Source organism: Canis lupus, chromosome 28, assembly GCF_011100685.1.
Source record: "Canis lupus familiaris isolate Mischka breed German Shepherd chromosome 28, alternate assembly UU_Cfam_GSD_1.0, whole genome shotgun sequence".
Classification (NCBI taxonomy): domain Eukaryota; kingdom Metazoa; phylum Chordata; class Mammalia; order Carnivora; family Canidae; genus Canis; species Canis lupus.
This window is the reverse complement of record NC_049249.1, coordinates 4607466-4630970: the sequence shown is the minus strand read 5'-3', so window position 1 is coordinate 4630970 and position 23505 is coordinate 4607466. Positions and strand designations below refer to the sequence as shown.

Genomic DNA, 23505 nt, shown 5'->3' with positions numbered 1-23505 from the left:
ACAGACTTGTAATGAATAACTACTGTCGCATTTTTCTTATCTTCAAATTATTTATCTGAAAAGCTGCTGATGCATTTCTAAGTTATTTAGAGTTTTCTAAGCCCATATTTTGTTTCCTTAAAGCAGATAAAACAATAGGAACTCAAATGCTAAATAGTTAAGGCCCAGTGATAAAAAAAGCCTGTTTTGTTTTGTTTTTTGTTTGTTTGTTTGTTTGTTTGTTTGTTTGTTTTAAGTAGGCTTAAAGCATGGAGTGATAGAACTTTTGGGGGGTTGAGGGGACTTGAGTCCCTGATTTTTCACTTTCTCTCCCCAACCAGAGCCCCTCCATTTTTATCTGCTTATTTATCGTTTCCACGTAAGATTTTGTTTGAAGAGGGGAAAAGCACCTAAGCTATAAAAAAGCAATTAAAATGAAAAAGAAAACTGCTTTTCCAGTTCAACTAGAATTGCCATATTTAGTGATTAAAAATACAGGACATGGTTATTTCATCTGGCATTTATCTATATTTTATCTGGCAACCCTAAATCCAGATTCTCTTCAACTAAAGCAAAAAACAAACCGTAGAAGCCATCAGGAATTAAAAGTCATCTACACGGTCACATGGATAGTTAGTTGGCAGTAAAATAGGGAGTGAGATCCAACATTTTGGGGAAACTCACTTCTGCAGGTGAAAGCTTAGTTACCTGAATTCATTTGTACAATCCTAAGGCCCCTTGGACCGTGGCTTGGCTTTGCTATGCACGTATCATAACTCGGTCTTCATTGCCAATGAAAGTGAGTGTTTTTATAGCCCCTTGTAAATATCTCTCAGAAAAGGTTCTGCATTCCTAGATTCCCTCTGGCTTAAGCAGGTCTTCCTGGAGGATATTGTGGAGAGAAAATTTTGGGAGGCACACGTGTGGCGGTTTTCCTGTCCTGCCACAGGAGTCCTTACTCACTGATCTCATTCATAACAGGATTGAGAAGTCGTCAGCCAAGCTGTTAAGACACAGCCTCTTAACTGACTAGGAGTCTTTAGACAATGACTTTACCTCTCCATCTGTTTTAGCCGCTGTAATAATAATTAATAATAATTATTAATTAATAATTAATAATAATAATAATATTTGCCTCATAAAGTTTTTATGAAGATGAAATGAATGAACTAATGTAAAGTGTTCAGAAACAATTTATTTTTTTATTTTTTTATTTATTATTTATTTATTTATTTTTATTATTATTTTTTTTTAACAATTTCTAGCATATAATGAAACCTCAATAAATGTTAGCTGGTAGCAGCAGAAGCAGAGGTCCTACATGGAGTGCCTGTCCTGGCACGCTGCCACCCATTTGTGTGGGTGACTGTCGAATCAGGCAACAGGAGTGGAGTCTCAGACCTTTTGGAAACCAAGTTCCCTAAACATTTTTGTTTTTCAGTTCCTTTCACTTTCACAAAAACAGGCTTTTATTTTATAGATGAGCAAAGGGAAGCTCTGGCTGATTTAGATGCCTTTCCAAGTTCTGCAGAGGGAAGCTTAGAGATAAATACCTGGGAGATACAACTCTGAAGTCATACAGATTTGAGGTTGAGCCCTGACATAAGAGTATGACCCTGAAAGGGAAATTTCCTTCATTACCTTCTATTTCTCATCAGTGAAATGAGGGTCATAGTGTGGATTTTGCCAAAGATCAATTCCAACAATACCAGCACTCGTGTAGTACACACCAAGTGCCAGACATTTTCCTCAGCGCTGTACATACAGCAGTTAATTTAGTTCATATAAAAAAACAGGTGTATCTAATAAATATTATTACTATTATTCTACGGTGCATGGCTGAGTTCAGGTTTTACGTTTTTCTTATCTATCACATTAGGGGACAGCATTCCTAGCATTGTTAAAAACGGTAGGCCTTTGGCTATTTAGAGATCATCATGCACAAGTTTTCCCCTTGCTTTTCGCAGGGTTATTTCGGAGCCGTTGGAGCCCTGCTGGAGCTGTTCAAGGTGGCTGATGACCAGTAGTGGTGGCAGGCGCCAAAGAGCCTTCTGTGGGAACAGGGAACCGAGGACTGCTGTCAGAGGAGGTGGATGCCGCTGTGGGACGGAAGCCAAGCCATTATGGCAGATGAACCTGCTGGATTTGTAAATAATTTAAAATCCTTCTAGCCGATCTTTTACTCTTGGGTTTTGAGCTGATGATTCAAAATGGGGAATACAAGAGTTTTTTCTGTATACTGTATTTTTAAAAAAAAAAAAATTTTGTGCAGCGAGGCCAAACCTATGTATGGATTTTATGCATTAACCTTGAAAAGTTGTATGATGTTTAAGAAGGACCCGAAATGTAAGTGCTGTTTATTTTTCTTCTGGGGTTTACTGATCAGTGTGGTAATTTTAACTTCATTTAGTAATTACTCTAGGAGATTCTACCTTTACTTATATTCTTCATGACGTTTCATGATTTGCTGTTGGTTTCAAATGAAACTACAAATCTGGCATGTTTTACTGTGAACACGATTTTGTTTGTTTGTTTATATACCTTTTCTCGTCTTTTTTTTTTTTTTTTCCTGTTGGAATGTCTTATGGAGAAAGAGAGTCCTTCCCCATTTCTGTCCTTAAGTGACTCCCTCCCCTCCCCAATACCTTTCTTTAACCTAATTGTCTGTATCAATCAAGGTGCTGACCAACTCAATGCGAAGTGAAGCAGGAGATCGAAAGCTCTCGAAAGTACCCCTGATGAGAAAACTCTGAAAGTGTTGATGAATTTAATGAGTCAGGCAAAAGTTGAAAATGATAGGCAATTTTGTCTTAAACCTTATGCATATGCAATGTTTTGTTGGATTGATTTTATGTTAGGTTATATTAAACTGAAATGTTCTCTGATGACATGTCCTCGATTCATGCCCAGCCTATGAGTGGCAGGAAATCCTTATGCAGGACTCTGGAACTTCCCAGGTAAAGTCTCCCAGTTGATTAACTGTTCCCATTGGGAGATGGGGGAGAAGTCATGGGTTGAGGTGTCAGGTAATAATACCTATTTGTTTTGTACACATATGTACATAGGAGCTTTGTAACAAGGCATCATAAGTAATAACATTTTTTCATTTGAAATATTTCAGACTGAAAACTGTATTTCAATCCCAGCTTCTAATATTAAAAAAAAATCATGATACTGATCTATCTATACATTTTATTTTCCTTTTTTGAAAGATGTCATTGGAACCAATGGGTAACTTTCCAATGAGAGTCTTGTACAAATATTGAAACGCATGAAGTCTAATGATTTAGAACTGATTAATCTTTCAAATTGAGCATATTGTTGAAAGGGATTTTTGAAGGCAGTGCAGTTCCTCCATGATGATCTTTCCTTTTCTGCCTCCTGAGCACCATCTTTAATTGCCATTATCTTCAAGTCTTGAAGAACTTGTTAATTGAAGTATTCACTTGTCTGGTTGAAATAAAGCCTGTTTCTGTTGTGATGTTTTTAGTGTATATGTTATTTTCATTTCTTAATCTTCATGTCCATAGTATCTGCTTTTGTGCCATATAATGAATGTGTGTTGTATTTTTGCTACCCTACATTTCATAATTTGAGGCTTTCACATAAGGGTGTCTTCAAATGAAGCCCGAGCTCTATGCAGAGATTCTTAAAATAGCTTTATTGTTGTCATACAACTGACTCATTGCCAAAATATCATTCCTATATTTGCTAATAAGAAAAATTTTTCAAAAGTTGGCCATCACAAGTACATTTGATCAACTTCCACCTGGCTTAAAAAAATTCAAGCAACTAAGATGTTCTTGAAAAAGATAAATGTAAAAATGTACATATTCTCTACATTAGTGCCTTTTTTGACTGTTCCCTTCTATTCAATCCTACTCTCCTCTATCAGGGAATAGTAGACCTGGGATTATGGTTCTGCAAAAGGAATCAGGACAAGTTAATGTAAATACATAACTTTTTAATTATCTGGAATCACTTGATCTTTCATTGCAGATGTGTAAGACATTGGGTTAGCTGAGGAAATCAATTCTTCCACTATGCAAATTTCAGTAAATGTTGGCTACATATAGCCAGCCTTTTTTTTATAATGAGAAACTTGTAGTCTGGATTTTTACATTCACTTGAATCATAGAAATTTTCCTTTGGCTCAACAATAAGAAGAAACTTGACAACATTAAAGAATTTTTATCTTGAATTCAAGATGGTAGATAGTCCAGAGCATGGCTTTTGATTGTGAGACAGCTTCAGTGTGGATCTAGCTCTGCCAATATCTAGCTGTGTGGGCTAGCCACTAACCCTCTCTATAAACTCCAGCTTCCTCATTTATAGAATGGGGCAAACAGTTTTCCCCTCCATATTTAAAGAGCTTAGCACAAAGGCTGACAAATAGTAAATGCTAGCTGTACTGGGAAAAGAAAAATACATCTTAAACTAATGTGTGAAATCAGCGATATCTAATCTTCTAGAATGTGGGGGACCCATTTTAGCACAGAGATACAGATCTCCCATGCCAGTACATGTTCATAGCCCTGTGTCCACAATTCCAAAATTCCAAGCTCTTAAAATGTATCTTGATAGTCACTTGACAGAAAAAGCTGACTTGAGCATTATTTATCACACTCTATAGGATTCTTCAGATGTTTTCTTGCAGAGCTACTAATGGGTTGAGGTTTCATTATTGGGTACTGCCCCAGCCCCTACTAGGGGTGGTAAGTAGTGAACAGTCCTGAATTTTGAAAGACATCTGGTCTCAAGAGTTGTAGATAAAGGGATTGTGGAAATATGGTTGTATTCTTCAGGTTAGGTAGTATATATCGGTTCAGAGTCCCTTTGCTGGGAACTGTTGTTATAGGTAATTTATGCTCGACATCATCTGGTCATACAATGAATAAGAAGTTACCTTGTGCCAGGAAGGAGATAAGGAAACCAAGAGGAATTGGCTATAACCCCTGCTGTTCAGCAAGGGAGACAAGTCTCAAGCCAGTTCATGTTATAAAGTGTCACAGATGTCACTCATTCGTTCACCAATATTTACAGCAGTGAACAAAAGACCCATCCTCAGTGAGCTTACATTCTAGAAGGAAAACAGATAATCACTAAGTAGATATTGCTAGATCAGTACTAGAAGGAGAAAATGAGGTAAAGTAAAGAGCTAGAGAAGGGGTAATTATATTTAGAGAGTGGAAGGGAAGAAAATTCTTTGGTAGAGTGGTCAAGGACAAATTCTATGAGAGGAGATGTGTGAGCAGAGTCAGATGAAGTTGGGAACACACCATGTAAATACCTGGGAAAACATTGTTTATTCCTGGCAAATGAGAATGAGGATTTTGAGGAACTGCAAGCATTCAAGTGTGTGTGGAGTAAACAATGGGAAGAGTGGTGGGAAATGCAGTTTTGGGAATAGCCATGAACCATGCCTAATATGAGGTCTGTACCTGAGGCTGGAGGCTGCACCTGAGGAACTGGTCACTTCTGGAGGAGAGGGCTCGAGAAGTTTCCATTGAGTCTTAACCAATGAGTAGAGACTACTGAGTGGGGCAGGAGGGGAGGTCTTTCCAAGCAGAGAGAACAGAGTGGGAGAAGCATTGAGAGAAGAAACACTAGTCAGGTTATTCAGGGAATTAGAAGCTGTTTGCTTCCACTGGAGCCTTGGTTATTGAGAGAGAAACCAGGTACTCAGAGATGGGAAACCAGCCAGAGTATGGAAGGACTCATATTCCAGCTAAAGACTCTGGTGTTTTCTGTAGTCAGTGCAGAGTCATCAAAGGGTTTCAAGTAAAGTGGTAATAGCAAAATGTCCTACTGAGGTAAATGAGTAAATCAGTTATTGTGCTTTGGATACATAACACCATTTTTATTATCATGTTTGCTTTAGTTCCTCTATTGTGTCCAACCTTATGCAGTAGCTGCTTAGTAGACTACATTTCTCTGTAACTAAGAGGGTTAAATAAGCTCTTGAGAATTTTCCCACAGGACCAAGGCTGCTAATAGCTACAACCGTGCTATGATTCTATTTAGTGACTAGGAAGATTCCAATATCAGTGATCACCATTAACTCTATTACTTGCAAGAGTTGTTTGGAGAGAAGACTCTTTTCCTCCCAGTGATCAGAAGATGACTGTGAGGAAATTGGGAGGAAAATTGAATTAATGCACATTTTTTACTGGATCTATCAGGTGCTCATTATGCACTTTTCACCTATTTAACTTTGACTGAATGCCTATGATGTGGGAGGTATCGATTGGGTAACTTGTGGGATACATTCAGTTGTAAGACAGCAAGATCCCTCTTTTCATCGGGCTTCCATTCTCATGAAGGAGGTAAACTTTAAGCACAGGAACCAACAAATAAACAGGAAAATGGCAGTTAGTGATCAATGCTGTGAAGGGAAGAAATAGGGTGATGTGGCAGAAAGGAAGGCAAAGAATTTCCTTAGTAAACTGGGTATGAGATACAAATATGAAATCATGGCCTCAGTTTTTGAGGAATGACCCCTCAAGTGTTTCTTGCTTTCATTCATCACTACCTCCTCGATTGAAATAAAAGATATGTTGGGGGAACAGTTTAAGAGCTAATTCAGTTTCTTTTTATTTTACTTAGAATATTTAATTGAGTTCCCTATGAATTTTAAATCGTATGTTACATGAAACAATAGATTAACTTAGTAATGCTCCTTTTGTACTACTTACTCATTTCACGAAACAATATTATTTAGCTGTTCACTTGAATCTTTATTGTCAATGCCTTTGTCGTGGCCTGAGTCATTTCATGGTTTCCAGAGCACACCAAGTCTGGCACACAGCACTTTTTGAATCTATTTATGATATTGACACTGGATTTTTTTTTTTTTTTAACCAAGCCCGGACCACCTATTTCCCCAGTGACCTCAATTATTTGTTTCATTTTCCAAAAGATGTTATATTGGTGATGCCACAGTGTAACCATTTATGTAGTGCCTTTTATGGTCAACTTTAAAAGGTTAGTTTATAAGTATTCATCACTTGCGATACAAAAATAAAAGAAAATTTGTATGAAAAGTCTTTGCCTCTTCTTATGCTCACTCTATTAGGTAAACACTAAGCATTCCAAAGTAGAATTAATGGAGGTGATTTGAGTTAATGTTGTCACCAAACAATTCTTAACCAGTCTGCAGTTAGAATTCATCTTCTTAAATTTAAGTATTATTTTTAAAAATTCAGTGCATTTTATATGCAGATAATCTAAAAAGTTAAATAGTTCCAGAAGACTAAGAAAAAATAGCAGTACCCATGTTTTCTTTTCTTTTTAAAAGATTTTATTTATTTATTATTTATTGGGATCCCTGGGTGGCGCAGCGGTTTGGCGCCTGCCTTTGGCCCAGGGCGCGATCCTGGAGACCCCGGATCGAATCCCACGTCGGGCTCCCGGTGCATGGAGCCTGCTTCTCCCTCTGCCTATGTCTCTGCCTCTCTCTCTCTCTCTCTCTATGTGACTATCATAAATAAATAAAATTAAAAAAAAAAATTATTTATTATTTATTTATTCATGAGAGACACATTGAGAGAGAGAGAGAGAGAGAGGCAGAGACACAGGCAGAGGGAGAAGCAGGCTCCATGCAGGGAGCCCGACACCGGACTCAATCCCGGGTCTTCTAGGCTAAGGCAGCGCTAAACCGTGAGCCACCCAGGCTGCCCCCATGTTTTCTTTTCTCTTTGTTTTTCCTCCCTCTTTCTCTTTACACTTTATTAATGACACATGATACTTTCTCGGTGCTTAAAGGCAAAGCCAAGGGCAGGGAAAGAGTACTTGGATATGTCAGACCACCAAGGTTGTAGCTAAGACTCATAGCCACAGGGACTGTTTTGGTTGGTTGGAAGATTTGGGGAGAGGGGTATGCTCAGCATTCCAACCAATGCCTGGGTATATTTTTATCAGGAACTCATTTTTCGGGATCCCTGGGTGGCGCAGCGGTTTAGCGCCTGCCTTTGGCCCAGGGCGCGATCCTGGAGACCCGGGATCGAATCCCACGTCGGGCTCCCGGTGCATGGAGCCTGCTTCTCCCTCTGCCTGTGTCTCTGCCTCTCTCTCTCTCTGTGTGACTATCATAAATAAAGAAAAAAAAAGGAACTTATTTTTCAACATTGGCTGCTGGGCTTTTCTTGTTTTATTTCATTATTCTGAACAAAGCAGCTTCCCAGATAAGGGTAGGGTGATGAGGGGAAAAGTTTGAGTAGCTTTATGTCTAAAATCTTCTAAAAATATTTTTATGCTATGCTCATACTCAATTGATAGTTTGGCAAAGTATAGAATTTTAGGTTAGATCTTTTTCTTCAGAATTCTGAAGGCATAGCACTATTATTGCCAAGCTTCCAGTGTTGCTGTGAGAAAGCCTGATGTCAGCCTGGCTCCTGATCTTCAGATGTAACTATTTCCTCCCTCTTTTCTAGAAGTTTTTAGAAACTTTTCAATTTCTGGTTTCAACCAATCCATCACCCTCAACCTTATCAGAAAAAAAGGCTAAACAAACTGAAAACCAATGACTTTTCTCAGACCTATCAGAGAATTGAGGTCATAGAACAAACTGCCACCCTAAAATTTGAAAAGACAAGGAATACTGAAAATCACAGCTGAATCGATTTACCTATCACCCATAAACTGGTAGGAACACTTAAATGGCAATTTTGACAAACTGATGGAAGCTAAGTGTGGACTTACATAAGAGTGAGACATTCCTGGGGACCCGTGGTCTTAGGGAGGGTCCCCACACTTCCATGAGTCCTACCTCCAGGAACCCCACCCAGTTCTCATGGTGAAGAGCTGAGAAAAATTCTCCTATGTCTCTGGCAGGAGGACAAAGTACCATTCTGAAATTTATCTATAGTGCTCTCCATGAAAAAGGGCTGCTTTCCAGGGGACAGGATTTTATCAGAGACTTATTTTACCCCAGGGGGAAAGGAAATTACCTAACTTCTGCCTCCAGTTGTGTTCCGTCTCAACTAAGGCTGAAAGGGGGAGAGGCTGCTGGAGGAGAGAATGGGAAAAACAGGAATGCTGAAAAACACTGGAGACCACAGCCCAGGGACACAGGCCCTCTGAAAGGCTGAGATTTCTTTGTTTTTTTGTTTTGTTTTGTTTTTTTTTATGATAGTCACACAGAGAGAGAGGAGAGAGAGTCAGAGACACAGGCAGAGGGAGAAGCAGGCTCCATGCACCGGGAGCCCGACATGGGATTCGATCCCAGGTCTCCAGGATCGCGCCCTGGGCCAAAGGCAGGCGCTAAACCGCTGCGCCACCCAGGGATCCCCAAGGCTGAGATTTCATCTTGAAATTATGGAAGTCTCTCCTCCCCCTGTCCTCCCACTATGTCAACACAGCTTTAATATAGTAACAGTGGATTTCAGCCGAAAGAGACCTGTAAGGTGCAGATTCTATTTAAGAAGAACTTATTAGGGAAACTCAAAGAAAATGGAGAGTTAAAAACAAGGACATAAGAGGAATTTGAAGCCTCTGGTACCTACAGCTACAGCAAACATTAAACAGCCCAACTTCTAGCTGGATTCACAATAAACCTCACACTAACAGCCATTTTACCTCAGTTTCTATTACCTGATACATCCCATGTAGCTTGCAATAAAAGAGTATATGACATGCTTAGAGGCAAGAAAAAAAGAGACCAACCAAACATCAGACTCCAATATGACATAGATTTTGAAATTCCTAATCAGAGAATTTAACATAAATATGATTAATATGTTAAGGACTTTAATGGAAGAAGAACAAGAAGTGATTGGCAATGTAAACAGAGAGATAGAAAATCTAATGAAGAATCAAAAGGAAATGTTAGAAATTAGAAATGTTGCAAAAGAAATGAAGAATGCCTTTTTTTTTTTTTTTTTTTTTAAGATTGATTGATTCATGAGAGAGGCAGAGACATAGGCAATGGGAGAAGCAGGCTCCATCCCAGGACCCCAGGATCACCAAAGGTGATCTGAACCAAAGGCAGATGCTCAACCACTGAGCTACCCAGGTGCCCCAGAGAGTGCCTTTGATAGGCTCATCAGTAGACTAAACATGGCCAAGAATCAGTAAGCTTGAAGATATGTTAATAAAAGCTTCTAAACTGAAACTCAAAGAGAAAACAGTATGAGAAAGAACAGAATACCCAACAGCCATGGCACATTTCGAACAGTAAAAACATATACATCAGACACCAGAGGAGAAGAGAGAATGGAGCAGAAGAAATATTTAAGTAATAATGGTTGAGAATTTTCCAAAATTAATGACAAATACCAAACCACAGATCCAGGAAGCTCAATAATCAAAGTGAGATAAATACCAAAAAATCTACACCCAAATAAATCCTATTCAACCTAGAAAGTCAAAGACAGGGGATCCCTGGGTGGCTCAGCAGTTTGGCACCTGCCTTTGGCCCAGGGCACGATCCTGGAGTCCCGGAATCCATTCCCAAGTCGGGCTCCCGGCATGGAGCCTGTTTCTCCCTCCTCCTGTGTCTCTGCGCCTCTCTCTCTATGTCTATCATAAATAAATAGATAAATCTTTAAAAAAAAAAAAAAAAGAAAAAGTCAAAGACAAAGATAAAATTTTGAAAGAAGCTAGGATTTGGGAGGACTTGCTGGTGAATAATTGGGGAACAATGTGAGGACTTACAGTGAACTTCTCAGAGACCACACAGTGATAAGAGAGTGGGTTAAAAATATTTAAACACTGAAGAAGCTTTCCTGCATCACCAGTATTCTGAAAATGTATAATAATAGGCTTTAGTATTTTCATCAACTAAGTTGGTTCCATAATAGATTCCTTCAAACTAGAAACATATCCTTCACCTCTTAGAAATTTTCTTAAATTATTTCTTTGGTAATAAATTTCTCTGATATCTTTGAAGAATTACTCCTGTTTGGATGTTGGACTTCCTGTATTGGCTAATTCTCATATTGGTTTTCTTTTATTTTTCATCTTAATCTTTTTGCTTCATTTCAACTTTATCTTCCAGCTCTTCTATGGAGTTATTCTATTATTATTCTATTATAGTTATTCTATTTCTACCATCATGCTGGAGGTCCCAAGAGCTCTTTACATACTCTCATTCTTTTGTAACCTATGTTTTATTTCTCAAAAGATACATTGACTTTTATGTTTTTACATTTCTGAATAATCTCCCAAGTTGCTTCTTTTTTTTTTTTTTTTTCTGTTTTTCATTTTAGAGTCTTTCCCTAGGTGTCTTGTGATCCTTCACTGTGTGACAAAAAATTGATTGAAGATTTAAGTAAGCAGTGTTACTTGTTGATTGGACTTTATTGTAAAGTGATCTGGCTCAGCTGTTCCTTTGAAGAGCCCTACTGTCAGTATATTTGGAGCTTTTCTCTGGGATTGGTGATACCCTCCAGAGAAGGTGTTTTCCATGTCTTTTCTGGAGGTATACTCTTGACTGCAGCATTTCTAGAAGTGGAATGGGAGGAATTTGAACTTTCAGAGTAAGAGGCAGTGAGGTGTAGGTGGTACTCTGGAGCCACTTACTGTATGAATTTAGTCGAGTTAACTTCCCTGTGATTCACTTTCCACAACTGTTTTTTTTTTTAAGATTTTATTTATTTATTCATGAGAGAGACACACACACAGAGAGAGAGAGAGAGGGGAAGAGATACAGGCAGAGGGAGAAGCAGGCTCCACGCAGGGAGCCGGACGTAGGATTCGATCCCAGGTCTCCAGGATCATGCCCTGGGCCAAAGGTGGCACTAAACCGCTGAGCCACCCAGGCTGCCCATTCCTCAACTGTTAAATGTAAACATAATTTGTTGGGAGGATTAATCCAGTTAAATTATGTAAAATGTTGTAGAGTACCCAAGCACCAAGTAAGTGTAGGCCATTATCATAAGTAGACTGACTTAAGGGGATCCCTGGGTGACTCAGCGGTTTGGCACCTGCCTTCAGCCCAGGGTGTGATCCTGGAGTCCTGGGATTGAGTCCTGTGATTGAGTCTCGCGTCGGGCTCCCTGCATGGAGCCTGCTTCTCCCTCTGCCTGTGTCTCTGCCTCTCTCTCTTTCTGTGTCTCTCGTGAATAAATAAATAAAATCTTAAAAAAAAAAAAGACTGACTTAATTCCCCTATTTTCAGTACTCTACCTTATCCAACAATGCCAAATGTTGATCCATCCAGGTCTCTCTCAATCTCTCACTCTTTCCTATGTATATGCATATAAATATATAAATAATAAATAAGTTATATATAAATATATATAATATGTTTATATATGTTATTTTGTTTTCACAAAATTATTCATCAAACAGCAAAAACATTGACAGAGCTACCAGTAAGAAAACAGGAAGGAAATAAAATGTTTGAGAGACATCTTGAAAAGCTTCAAAGGAATACACAACAGGCTAAAACTCTATAGTTCAACCATGCTTGCACAGCAGGTATATTCATTCTTGCATTTTCCCAAATATTATATTTACCTTTCTCTTTTCCAACTTGTCAAGATTTTACTTTGTATTCAAGAATTATTTTCCCAATCTTTGTCCAGTTTTAGCCTGATGATGACTACCTCTTGGGGTAAGAAAACAGATCTCGCTGGGATGCATGCCCACATGGACAGTTGTACCATTAGCCTTCTCACACTGCACCCACTCCATGTAGATGACATATATCTTTCTGTACACCTGGACTACCTCGCCAAGATGCTGACCTTTACAGTGTCCTTGAACAACCTGGATCCCATCATCCTTGCAGATGGGCATGGCACGCTGTACTCCTGCTGCAGCTCCTTGGACAGGGGGGAAGACAGTTCTTCCTGTGCATGTGCAAGTGGGCGTTGATGAGATGTTTGAGATTTTTGCTGCAGCCTGAGGTCACAGAGGGGTTGAATTTCCTGGTGACGATCTATCTGGCACCGAGCAGTCTCATTTGTATTTTATTTTTTGATAGTTACTGCCAAATTGCCCTCCCAAACAATATGAATGTACACATTGTAGATGATTTTGGTAGTGCTTATTTTCCTACACACTTACCCACACAAGGTATTATCAATCCTTTCATATTTTCCAATCACATAGATGAGAAATAGGATCTCCTTTGAAGAGCATAGAAAGTCTTTGAGATCTTCTCAATTTGGAGCTCGTGTGGATCCCTGGGTGGCTCAGCGGTTTAGCGCCTGCCTTCATGCCCAGGGTGTGATCCTGGAGTCCCGGGATCGAGTCCCACATAGGACTCCTTGCATGGAGCCTGCTTCTCCCTCTGCCTGTGTCTCTGCCTCTCTCTGTGTGTCTCTCATAAATAAATAAATAAAATCTTTTTAAAAAAATCTGGAGCTCATGAGTCTAATGTTGGGAATTACAATGAACTTGTCAAGTCAAAAGAGAAGGTATCTTACGGGACTTTGGAGGGCAATGCATTTAGGTGAATTGGCAAGAAACCCTTCTGTAATGAGCCTGCTTTGGTTAAAGCCTGTCGTTAAGCTACAGTGTGACCTTGGGTGAATCCCCTAATCTCTGAAAGCTTCAGTTAGTTCATCTGTAAAATAGGGATAAAGTTAGTTATTCCCTCATTTGATTGCAAGGATTAAATGATGATGAAAAAGAGCTGAGGATTCCATGCTGGTGCTCATGCTCTGCAAAAGTCAGCTACAGGCAACCTCAGCGAAATCAGCCCTTCCCACTGCCTCTGCCCCCCAAGAATTGTGGATGTGACCTGCCACATTGTCTTGCTTTTTTTGGCTTTTCACAAATGCTGGTTTTTTTTTTTTTTTCATGTGTGAGCAATCATTTTCTTTTTATGCAAGATCTGTAAGTGATAAAAGTGCACTTATTAAGTACATTTAATGTTCAAAATATGTTACTAATTGGTTATTTTATCCTCATGGTATCCTTTTGAACTAGGCAAACAGGTGATGTTATCTCTATCTTACAGTCAAGAAAATCAAGGCAGAAAAAGCCAAAGCAGCTTCTCTAGGTTAAAAGAATAAGTTGGTAGCAGATCTTGGATGAAAATTTTGATTTTAGAAGTCAAGAAGTGCCAAAGTGTGGCTTTATTCCAGAAGAGCTAACTTGGTGTAATATATGAATGCCTACTGTAATGAGTCGGTAAGGATGAGTTATAATTAATGTAAGTTATTCACAGATAAATGTGCTTCATTTCTAAAATGTCTAATGGTTTTTGGAAACTGTGCAAAGTAGTTAAAACATTCTCCTTACAAATACATTGGAATTAATAGTAATACATCCATTTTGTAAAGTAATGAATTAATTTGTATTTGTATTATAAAATAAGGCAAATCAACCTAACTTTGCCTATTGTTTAATAGTAGGGGGACCACTGGGTGGCTCAGTGGCTGAGCATCTGCCTTCGGCTCAGGGCATGATCCCAGGATCCTGGGATCAAGTTCCATGTCAGGCTCCCTGCACGGAGCCTGCTTCTCCCTCTGCTTGTGTCACTGCCTCTCTCTCTGTGTCTCTCATGAATAAATAAATAAAATCTTGAAAAGAAAAGAAAAAAATCCTTTGAATATTGCACAAATGTGAAATTATGATGTTAATAATTAGATGTCCTTTTTTAAAAAATCCAAAAATAACTGGCATCATTTTTAATTTTGTAAAATAGTCTACTTGTTGTTTCGCTTTCCCACTGTTTTTTTTTCCTGTACATTTCTCGAATTATCACATTTTTAGACAAAATGGCCAGGTGCATTTAGTCAAATTTGTGTGGCCTAAAGTTGATGTGGTGACAGTAGGGGCCTTGTGGTATAAAGGCAAATAGCCTCAGCCCCAGTTGTGTCAACTGCTGGATTTTTTTTAAGCAAATGGATTTCCTTTTTAAATTTTGCAGTTGCAGCTTAAGGAGAGTTTTGAATTTTCCCTTAGGTCATTAAGCAACGTGAAAAAATTGGACCCTTTAAAATATATTACATTTTTTTCTCTCTTCTCTTCCTCCATTCACTCAATTCAATGAGATTTACTGTTGCTATTTTAGCCAGGTTTGGCATCTGAAGAACTTATGCCATTTGGCTGCCATGACATGGTTAATGAATTATGTCTACGTTAGCACATGCTATAAGTGAGACAGGTGGATCTCATGTGTCTTTGAGAGATCTTCTTGTGTATCTTTAAGAGGTTCCTAAATTTTAATTTTGAAGAAAACTATGAATTTTAAAATAATTGTTTTCTGGGATCCCTGAGTGGCTCAGCAGTTTAGCGCCTGCCATCGGCCCAGGGCGTGATCCTGGAGACCTGAGATCAAGTCCCACGTCGGGCTCCCTGCATGGAGCCTGCTTCTCCCTCTGCCTGTGTCTCTGCCTCTCTCTCTCTGTCTCTCATGAATGAATAAATAAAATCTTTAAAAAATTGTTTTTCATTAAATACTCAAATTTATTTAACTTGACATAGTAAATATGTTTTCATAGTATATTCTCAGACTGTGTTTTCTAGACTGTTTTCCAGCATTTATGGTGTCTGTGTGTGTGTGTGTGTGTGTGTATGTGGTGTATGGGAAAAGAGATAAATCTCAAGTTAATCATGCAAATAACGGATCTGGAGTTTATATCAAAACTGTAATTTTGGCAGAATATATTTTTAAATTAGATATCTGAATAGTCTGTCAAGTGACATATTATTTTAAATATAGATCAAAAGTGCTTTTGTATTGAGCTCCAGAAGTGTGTGGGTTGAAATTAGGCAAGTTAAATGCAACAGGAACAGTTTTAAGCATTCTCCTTTGAGGTTTGATTGCTATTTATATTGGATTTATACATTTTGAAATGAGCAGTCACTCTTGAACTATCTGTTCCTGTGCCAACATCAACATTGAATTTATCAAGTAGTTATTTATGCAATGTTTAGACAGGCAAAGAGGAGTTGAGAGTAGATCCTACCCACACAATTTCCAGCAACTTCAGAGAAAATGGTTTGGTTGTCCAGAACAATTGAGTTTTGTTGGCTCTGCCTTGAACATTTAGTTGATTACACAATTCTTCCCGTCCTTTAGCCTGTGTCTACGGTACACGTCTGACCTTTGCTGTCTGTGGCAGTCACAGTGGTGGTGGTGAATTAAACATGAGGTCTGTCTCAGCAATCAATATTAGCCTGTAAGGATTGCTGCTCATTATAAAGCTTGGTCTCAGAACCCTAACGGTGTTTTCATCTGTGGCATAATCTGTTTTGGTGGCCATCGAGAAAGATATTACCAAGATGTAACCTCTCTTGGATATAAGAAATTAACCTTTTTAAAAGGGTAGATGGCGTTAAGATTGGTCTTAAAAAGAAAACACCGAACTGCCTAGTTTTGGGATGCCAAGCAAATTCTAAATACAGTGGCATGCAAATTCTTAGATAAAGGGGTTTATAAACTCATTATATAATGTTAATTACTGATTAATTACTACTCACATTCAAATGCCAGCTATTACTCATTGATTCGGTGCTACAAAAGAGCTTTAGTGGAAGCAGTAAGTCTTGCTTTTCAACTCAGAAGTTAACTTTGATCATTCAAGTGGTAAATTGCAAAACTATGCTAAAGGCCTTGCCCAAAGCAAGGTTACCAAGGATAAGAAGTGGAAATTAGACTTTCCACTGTCATTCTAATTTAAAAATTCCTAAAGAAATGTTCAACAACTGTTTAGAAAATATCTGTTCAGGGAGGTGTCAGACCATTCGAGTGAATTCTTAAGAATTCTCTTAAGCCCTCACAGGATTCTAACCTAGCACCAATGAAGAGAGAAGGCCTGGAACAGAGATGATCTTTAACAGCCTCCAAACCTAAGCCTCTGTGATTCTGAGCTTCAGGCACTGGGCCTGCCCTTTTACAGAGCTATCACAAGGGAATAAGTGTTTACACGGAAGGGAGTTCATAACAATGGCAGCACTGACAGATTAAGCCCCTCATGTGCTTGGAGCTCCTGCAACCTCCTTGAATCCACCCAGACAGTGAAGGAGGTGAGGGTTCCTATCTTTATTTTTTAAAAAAGATTTTATTCACTTACTTGAGAGAGTGAGAGAAAGAGAAGAGGAGAAGAGTTCGGAGCAGGGGGAGGGACAGAGGGAAAAGCAGACTCCCTGCTGAGCAGGGAGCCCTATGCAGGGCTTGATCAGGGGACTCCAGGATCATGACCTGAGTCAAAGGTAGACGCTTAACCACTGCGCCACCCAGGTGCTCTCCCCGCTCCCCCCCTTCTTCATTTAACAGGAGAGAAGGCTGAGGCTTGAAGAGGTAAAAGACCATGTCCCCAATCATGTGCCAATAATCAAGAACCCTGAAATGGCCTTCTGGGGGAAACTCAAGTTTTCTATGGGTCCAAATGATCCAGATATTTGCTTCCATTCTCCAAAAGGGATTTATAGAGGCAATGCTTGACTGTGTAACTGTTACTCCTACAGTTCATCTCATTGAAATTTCTTCACAATTTCATATTGGTTGGTCTGAGGTCCTAGCTCAGGTGCCTTCCTTCTTTGTTATTCTGTTAATATTAATGCTCTTTCATTTGGTTCTCTCTTTTTTCCTTCATACTTCCACCACCTTTTACACCAGCACCGGTGCTAGACCTGCACATACTAGAATATTTTTTTTAAAGGTTTTATTTATTTATTTATTTATTTATTTATTTATTTATTTATTTATTTATTTATTCATGATAGTCACACACAGAGAGAGAGAGAGGCAGAGACACAGGCAGAGGGAGAAGCAGGCTCCACGCAGGGAGCCCCACGTGGGATTCGATCCCAGGTCTCCAGGATCGTGCCCTGGGCCAAAGGCAGGCGCCAAACCGCTGCGCCACCCAGGGATCCCTAGAATATTTTTAAAATAAACAACAAACACAGAATTTATTGACTAAACTTCTTTGTGGTTAAAATAAAAAATATTTCACCTTGTCCAGGAAAATATACTGGACTCTACAAAATACTAATTTGTCATTGTGAAGACCTATGCCAGAATTGTTTTTGAAAAATGAAACAATTATAAGTTTCTGTATCAATTTTCTCTGTTATGAATTGAAACAGATATTTTCTGTTTTATTCAATAACTTGCATTTCTTAGCTCTGATGTTACTTTTGAATATTTATATTTTTCATAAAAACCAGTTCATCTTGATGTGATTTCTTTTCTTCTTTAATCTTTCAATGATAAATTTTGGGAGAGAGATATATAGAAATTATGGCATTTGGATTTTAGTATTTCTCATTAAATTTAAATTTTTGAGTGGTGATACAATTTTTAGTTTCAGTGAGTAAAACTCTTTTCAATAGCTAATCAATTTTTTAAATGACCTATCATTGTGTCATGATTACAACTTATATGATACTTTGTCTTCTAAATCTCTTTCTATCCTTAAAGATGGTTTACAAAAAGAATTTTTTATTGAATTATGTTTATTTCTGTTCATTTTTTCTTTTTTTTGTCCCTAGAAATGATGTAGGTCAAAGATACTTTTCTTTCTTTCTTTTTTTTTTTTTTAAGATTTTATTTAGTTATTTATGAGAGACACACAGAGAGAGGCAGAGACATAGGCAGAGGGAGATGCAGGCTCCCTATGGGGAGCCCCATGCCGGACTCATTCCAGGACCCCAGGATTAGGCCCTGAGCCAAAGGCAGATGCTCAACCACTGAGCTACCCAGGTGTCCCCAGTTTTTTTCTTGTAAATCAAATTCTTTGTTTTCAGTAATTCAGCCTACCTCAATTGCTTAAGTAATAGTAGCATTTCAGATGTTAGATGGCTATTATTGAAGAAGATGCTTATAATACAGAGTATCTTAAAGTGTGGTCTAGGCCAACATGTCTCAGAATAATCTGGAGAGTTTCCTTAAAGGCCTGTTTGGGGACTTTTCCCAAGACCCTTTGAATCCAAATCTCTGGGACTGAGATCCCAGAATGCATTTTTTAAAAAAATATTTAATTTATTTATTTGAGAGAAAGAGAGAGGGCACGAGTGGGAGGGAGGGTCAGTGGGATTCCCCACTGAGAAGGAAGCCCAACTCAGGGCTCAATCCCAGGACCAGGAGATCACAACCTGAACTGAAGGCAGATACTTAACCGATTGAGCCACCCAGACACTCCCCAGAATGCATTTTATTTTTTTTTTTATTTTTTTTTTTTTTAATTTTTTATTTATTTATGATAGTCACACACAGAGAGAGAGAGAGGCAGAGACATAGGCAGAGGGAGAAGCAGGCTCCATGCACCGGGAGCCCGACGTGGGATTCGATCCCGGGTCTCCAGGATCGCGCCCTGGGCCAAAGGCAGGCGCTAAACCGCTGCGCCACCCAGGGATCCCCCCAGAATGCATTTTAAAAAAATCTCCTCAGGGCAGCCCAGGTGGCTCAGCAGTTTAGCGCTGCCTTCAGCCCACCGCAGTGGCGTCATCTTGGAGACCTGGGATTAAGTCCCACGTCAGGGTCCCTGCATGGAGTCTGAGTCTCCCTCTGCCCATGTCTCTGCCTCTGTGTGTGTGTGTGTGTCTCTCATGAATAAATAAGTAAAATCTTTAAAAAAATAATAAGAAGAAAATAAAAAATCTCCTCAGATGATCCTTAAATACTTAATATTTGAGAATCACTGTACAGGTTATGTTGCTACAAGCATTAATGATGATTTCCACACTTCACACAGACCTTCCTGATTTTTTGGCAGGTTAACCCAATTGTGAAAACAGCATCCATTCTGTCAGTTCACATGGAAAAACTAACACCAGAGGTCACATTGCCTACAGGCACCACAGGACAGGCCAAGGAACACAGAGGCCTAGGCTCAAGGGAGAAAAATGTCCAACTGCCATTCAAAGGAATCTGTAAGACAAGTAGTTAATCAGCACTACCCTAAAGATATAATCACTAGACGTGAAATAAGGATAGTTTTCAGATTCCAGGCATTTTGAGATGGAACAGGCCTCCACAAAACCTAAGTGGCATCAGAAGTTATTAAGTAACATCTGCTCACATGATCCACTCAACAGCTCCACCTCCCCGGAGACCCGTGCCCCCAATTTTACCTTTAAAAACCCTGAGCGGGGATCCCTGGGTGGCTCAGCGGTTTAGCGCCTGCCTTTGCCCAGGGCGCGATCCTGGAGTCCGAGGATCGAGTCCCGCATCGGGCTCCTGGCATGGAGCCTGCCTCTCTCTATGTCTATCATAAATAAATAAATAAATAAATAAATCTTTAAAATAAAATAAAAACCCTAACTGGCAAGCCATCGAGGAGTTCAAGACTTTTGAGCATTAGCTCCCCCTTCTCCTGGGTGGCGCCATATCAATATATAGCCTCTCTTTCTTCACTGCAAAAGCTCAGTGTCAGTTTTTATTGTCTTGCTGCATGTTGGGTGGATAAACTCCCATTTGGTTTGGTTACAATTGTTGGAAGACAGCATTGTTTAATGGCCAACTACTGATCAAACGCACCCAACTATTAGCTCAATGTTCAAAATGATGGCACCACATCAGTCAGCCATGGCTACTACAAGATGGCTGGGTCTCCCAAAAAACAATACACAAACATGTCGGCCACACTATGTTGAAATGTTTTGCACTGGAGTGTACTTTGGCTCTCCAGTTTTCACCAGCAGCTTTACTCCCATACTTTTCCAATACCTCCTTTGGCCTCAGAAGGGAATGTTTTCAGTTTAGTTTGTAAGGGAGAAGAAATCTCTTGGCTGGGCAGTTCCTCTGCTTCAGACTGTCTGAAGTTCATCTCAGGTGAGTCACTATCCTCTCTCCAAACCTGGCATTGACAAAGACATCTCCACCAGGTCAGCCTGCACTTACTGTTGCTGTCGTCTCAGATTACACAAACACTTTGCATGTTCTAAGCACTCTTCAAACACACCGGAAATTTTCAGGACAAGTTGCATGGAAACGTAAAAATTCCATTTTTTTCCAAAAAAGACTGTTGTCCTGAATAACAGAGGCAGTGTTGTGGTGTAATTATTTTAGGCTGTGGGAAAACAGCAATCACACCTTATAGCCATGTAGTCCTTCTTCACCTAAGGATGCTCCAAATTTTCTCCAACAAGAGCAAGAAAAATGATGACCAAAAACTCAGCTTTCTCACAGAGACCATGTTTATAAAGGCTTCCATGACAGAAGTTAATTCCTGTTTGTTAATCTCCATTCCACAAAAGACTGTTAAATTCAATAAGTATTTGTTAACTGCTTCTTGCGAGCCAGGCATTGAGTTTAATCCTAAAATTCACCTCCAGGTTGGCACAATCCAGAGCCCTCTCATCATCTTCAGAGATTTCTTTCTACTGCCTCCAAATTTAAACATAAAAATAATTGAAATTCATTACTTCTTTTTTTTTCCAATAAGTAAGCCACTATGGAAGACAGTATTAAGCTTCCTCAAAAATTTAAAAATAAAAAAATAAAAAAATAAAAATAATTTAAAAATAGATGGGGATGGGTGAAGTGGGTGAAAGGCATTAAGAAGACACTTAGGTTGATGAGCACTGAGTAATGTATAGATTTGCTGAATTACTATATTGTACACCTGAAACTAATATAACACTATATGTTAACTACCTTGGAATTAAAGTGAAATTAAAATGAAAAATTAAATGAAAATAAATAGTGCCCTCCATGAATTGAGAAAATGAGAGAGGTTGTTTTATTTATTTATTTTTTTAAAGATTTTATTTATTTATTCATGAGAGACACAGAAAGAGAGGCAGAGACACAGGCAGAGGGAGAAGCAGGCCCCATGCAGAGAGCCCGCCGTGGGACTTGATCTCAGGTCTCCAGGATCACGCCCTGGGCCGATGGCAGGCGCTAAACTGCTGAGCCACCCAGGCTGCCCGAGAGGGGTTGTTTTAAATTCTTCAGGCCCTGGAATGCCAAAATTCCCAAATGACTGCAAATCACTAATTCATCTACGCATTTAGATTTCTTTACAAAACTCTTAATTTCAAGGACACCGTGTTACTTTGAAAAACTTGTACCACATAAAATTAACGATTATTAAAATAAACATACTGTCTTCAACGGTTACTCTGTAATTGCTAAAATTTTTCTCTCCAGTGTCTTTTAATTTATCTAGAACTAGAGATGTTTTTTTCTCACTAATGAGGTGATAATGAACTGAAAATATCAAGAAAAATGCCTACTTTTTTGTTGTTACTGTCAATTTATGCGATATTATTCTGAAAACATAAGCTGCATTTTGAAAGCTTAAGCTATAGGAAATAATTTCACTGCAAAGATATATACATGTATCTACATCTAGGTCAATATTGCTGTTTCGGGATCCCTGGGTGGCGCAGCGGTTTGGCGCCTGCCTTTGGCCCAGGGCGCGATCCTGGAGACCCGGGATCGAATCCCACGTCGGGCTCCCGGTGCATGGAGCCTGCTTCTCCCTCTGCCTGTGTCTCTGCCTCTCTCTCTCTCTCCTCTGTGACTATCATGAATAAATAAATAAAATCTTAAAAAAAAAAAAAAATATTGCTGTTTCATGGACTTACCATGTGCATTTATAGATTGCTATTATGTTTTATCATTAATAAGCATTTATATTATATTAAAAACTCTATTCAAAGTAAGCTTTTTAAAATTGTTGGATTTCACGCAATTATGACCTCCGAAAGTTTCCTTGTTCTACTTTGATAAAGAGTTAACAGGGAATATGCAAAATCCCAAATGATTTTTGACACTTAAACCAATTATGTTACTGAAGGCAAGGCTCATTGTTCTTTAAAGTGGCAGCTGGCTGTATGAATGACTGGCAACCCCCATTCCCCTTCCCTGCTAAGTACAGGCATTTGTTCAGACTTTTGAAGCACGGATTCTGCTTCCAGAATCAACACTGCATAGTGATTATTTCTCTCTCCCTCCCCATTTCTCACTAGCTTTGTCTGTTTGTTTCTCTCTCCATTTCTTTATTTCCAATAATACTTTCCTGAAGGCACTGACATAGAGAGTGGGGTTAAGCAGAGACCACTTCTTTCAAAGGAGGGTTAAAGTTGGTATTTTATTCAATCGAAGGCAGTGAGCATAAAGAACATTCTAGTCATGTGACTACATTACATTTTTCTGTTTAAATCAAATCAGGGTTACAATGGTGATTAATAAGACACATTGACTAAAAAAGTCAACTGGCATGATTATGAAAGACAAACTTTTCTGGTTTTAGTGAAGAAACAGAATAAGCATATAATTGACCTTTACATTCCATTCTACTGGGAAAGGCTTTCTAGCCTTTTTAAAAAAAATCTGTATACTTCTGTTACACATCAAGCTTAGAATCATATGCTTTAAAAAATACTATTAGCAAAAGTTCATCTGGGCAGCTGGTTCAAATATTTATTGAAGACTATGTAGCATTTGTGGCACTCATGATTTCAAACAGATGGCAGGACTACGCTGGCACTGTGCATTAATAACCAAAGTAGTCTATTTGAATTTCCTTAAATTTTTGTTGCTTTGAAGTTTGAGGGGACATAATTTACCCTCTTTTACTCTGTCCTTGGGAGCGCAAAGAAGGTTTGGAATGCCCGCTCAAAAATGATAACTCTGCAGATGTGTACAGCTGTTCAGGGGAGTAAATAGAAGTAGCC

At 38.9% G+C, this 23505-nt stretch overlaps 1 protein-coding gene across 1 annotated transcript in view; it reads left to right on the top strand.

The window, feature by feature from the left end:
* Window positions 1-3460, top strand: part of PANK1 (pantothenate kinase 1) — a 57577-nt gene extending 54117 nt beyond the window's left edge. Inside the window, exon 7 of the mRNA XM_038578167.1 lies at window positions 1947-3460. Within this exon, the coding sequence (XP_038434095.1) occupies window positions 1947-2006 (60 nt within the window). The 3' untranslated portion in view covers window positions 2007-3460. The remainder of the gene's footprint in view (window positions 1-1946) is intronic.
* Window positions 3461-23505: the final 20045 nt, after the last annotated feature.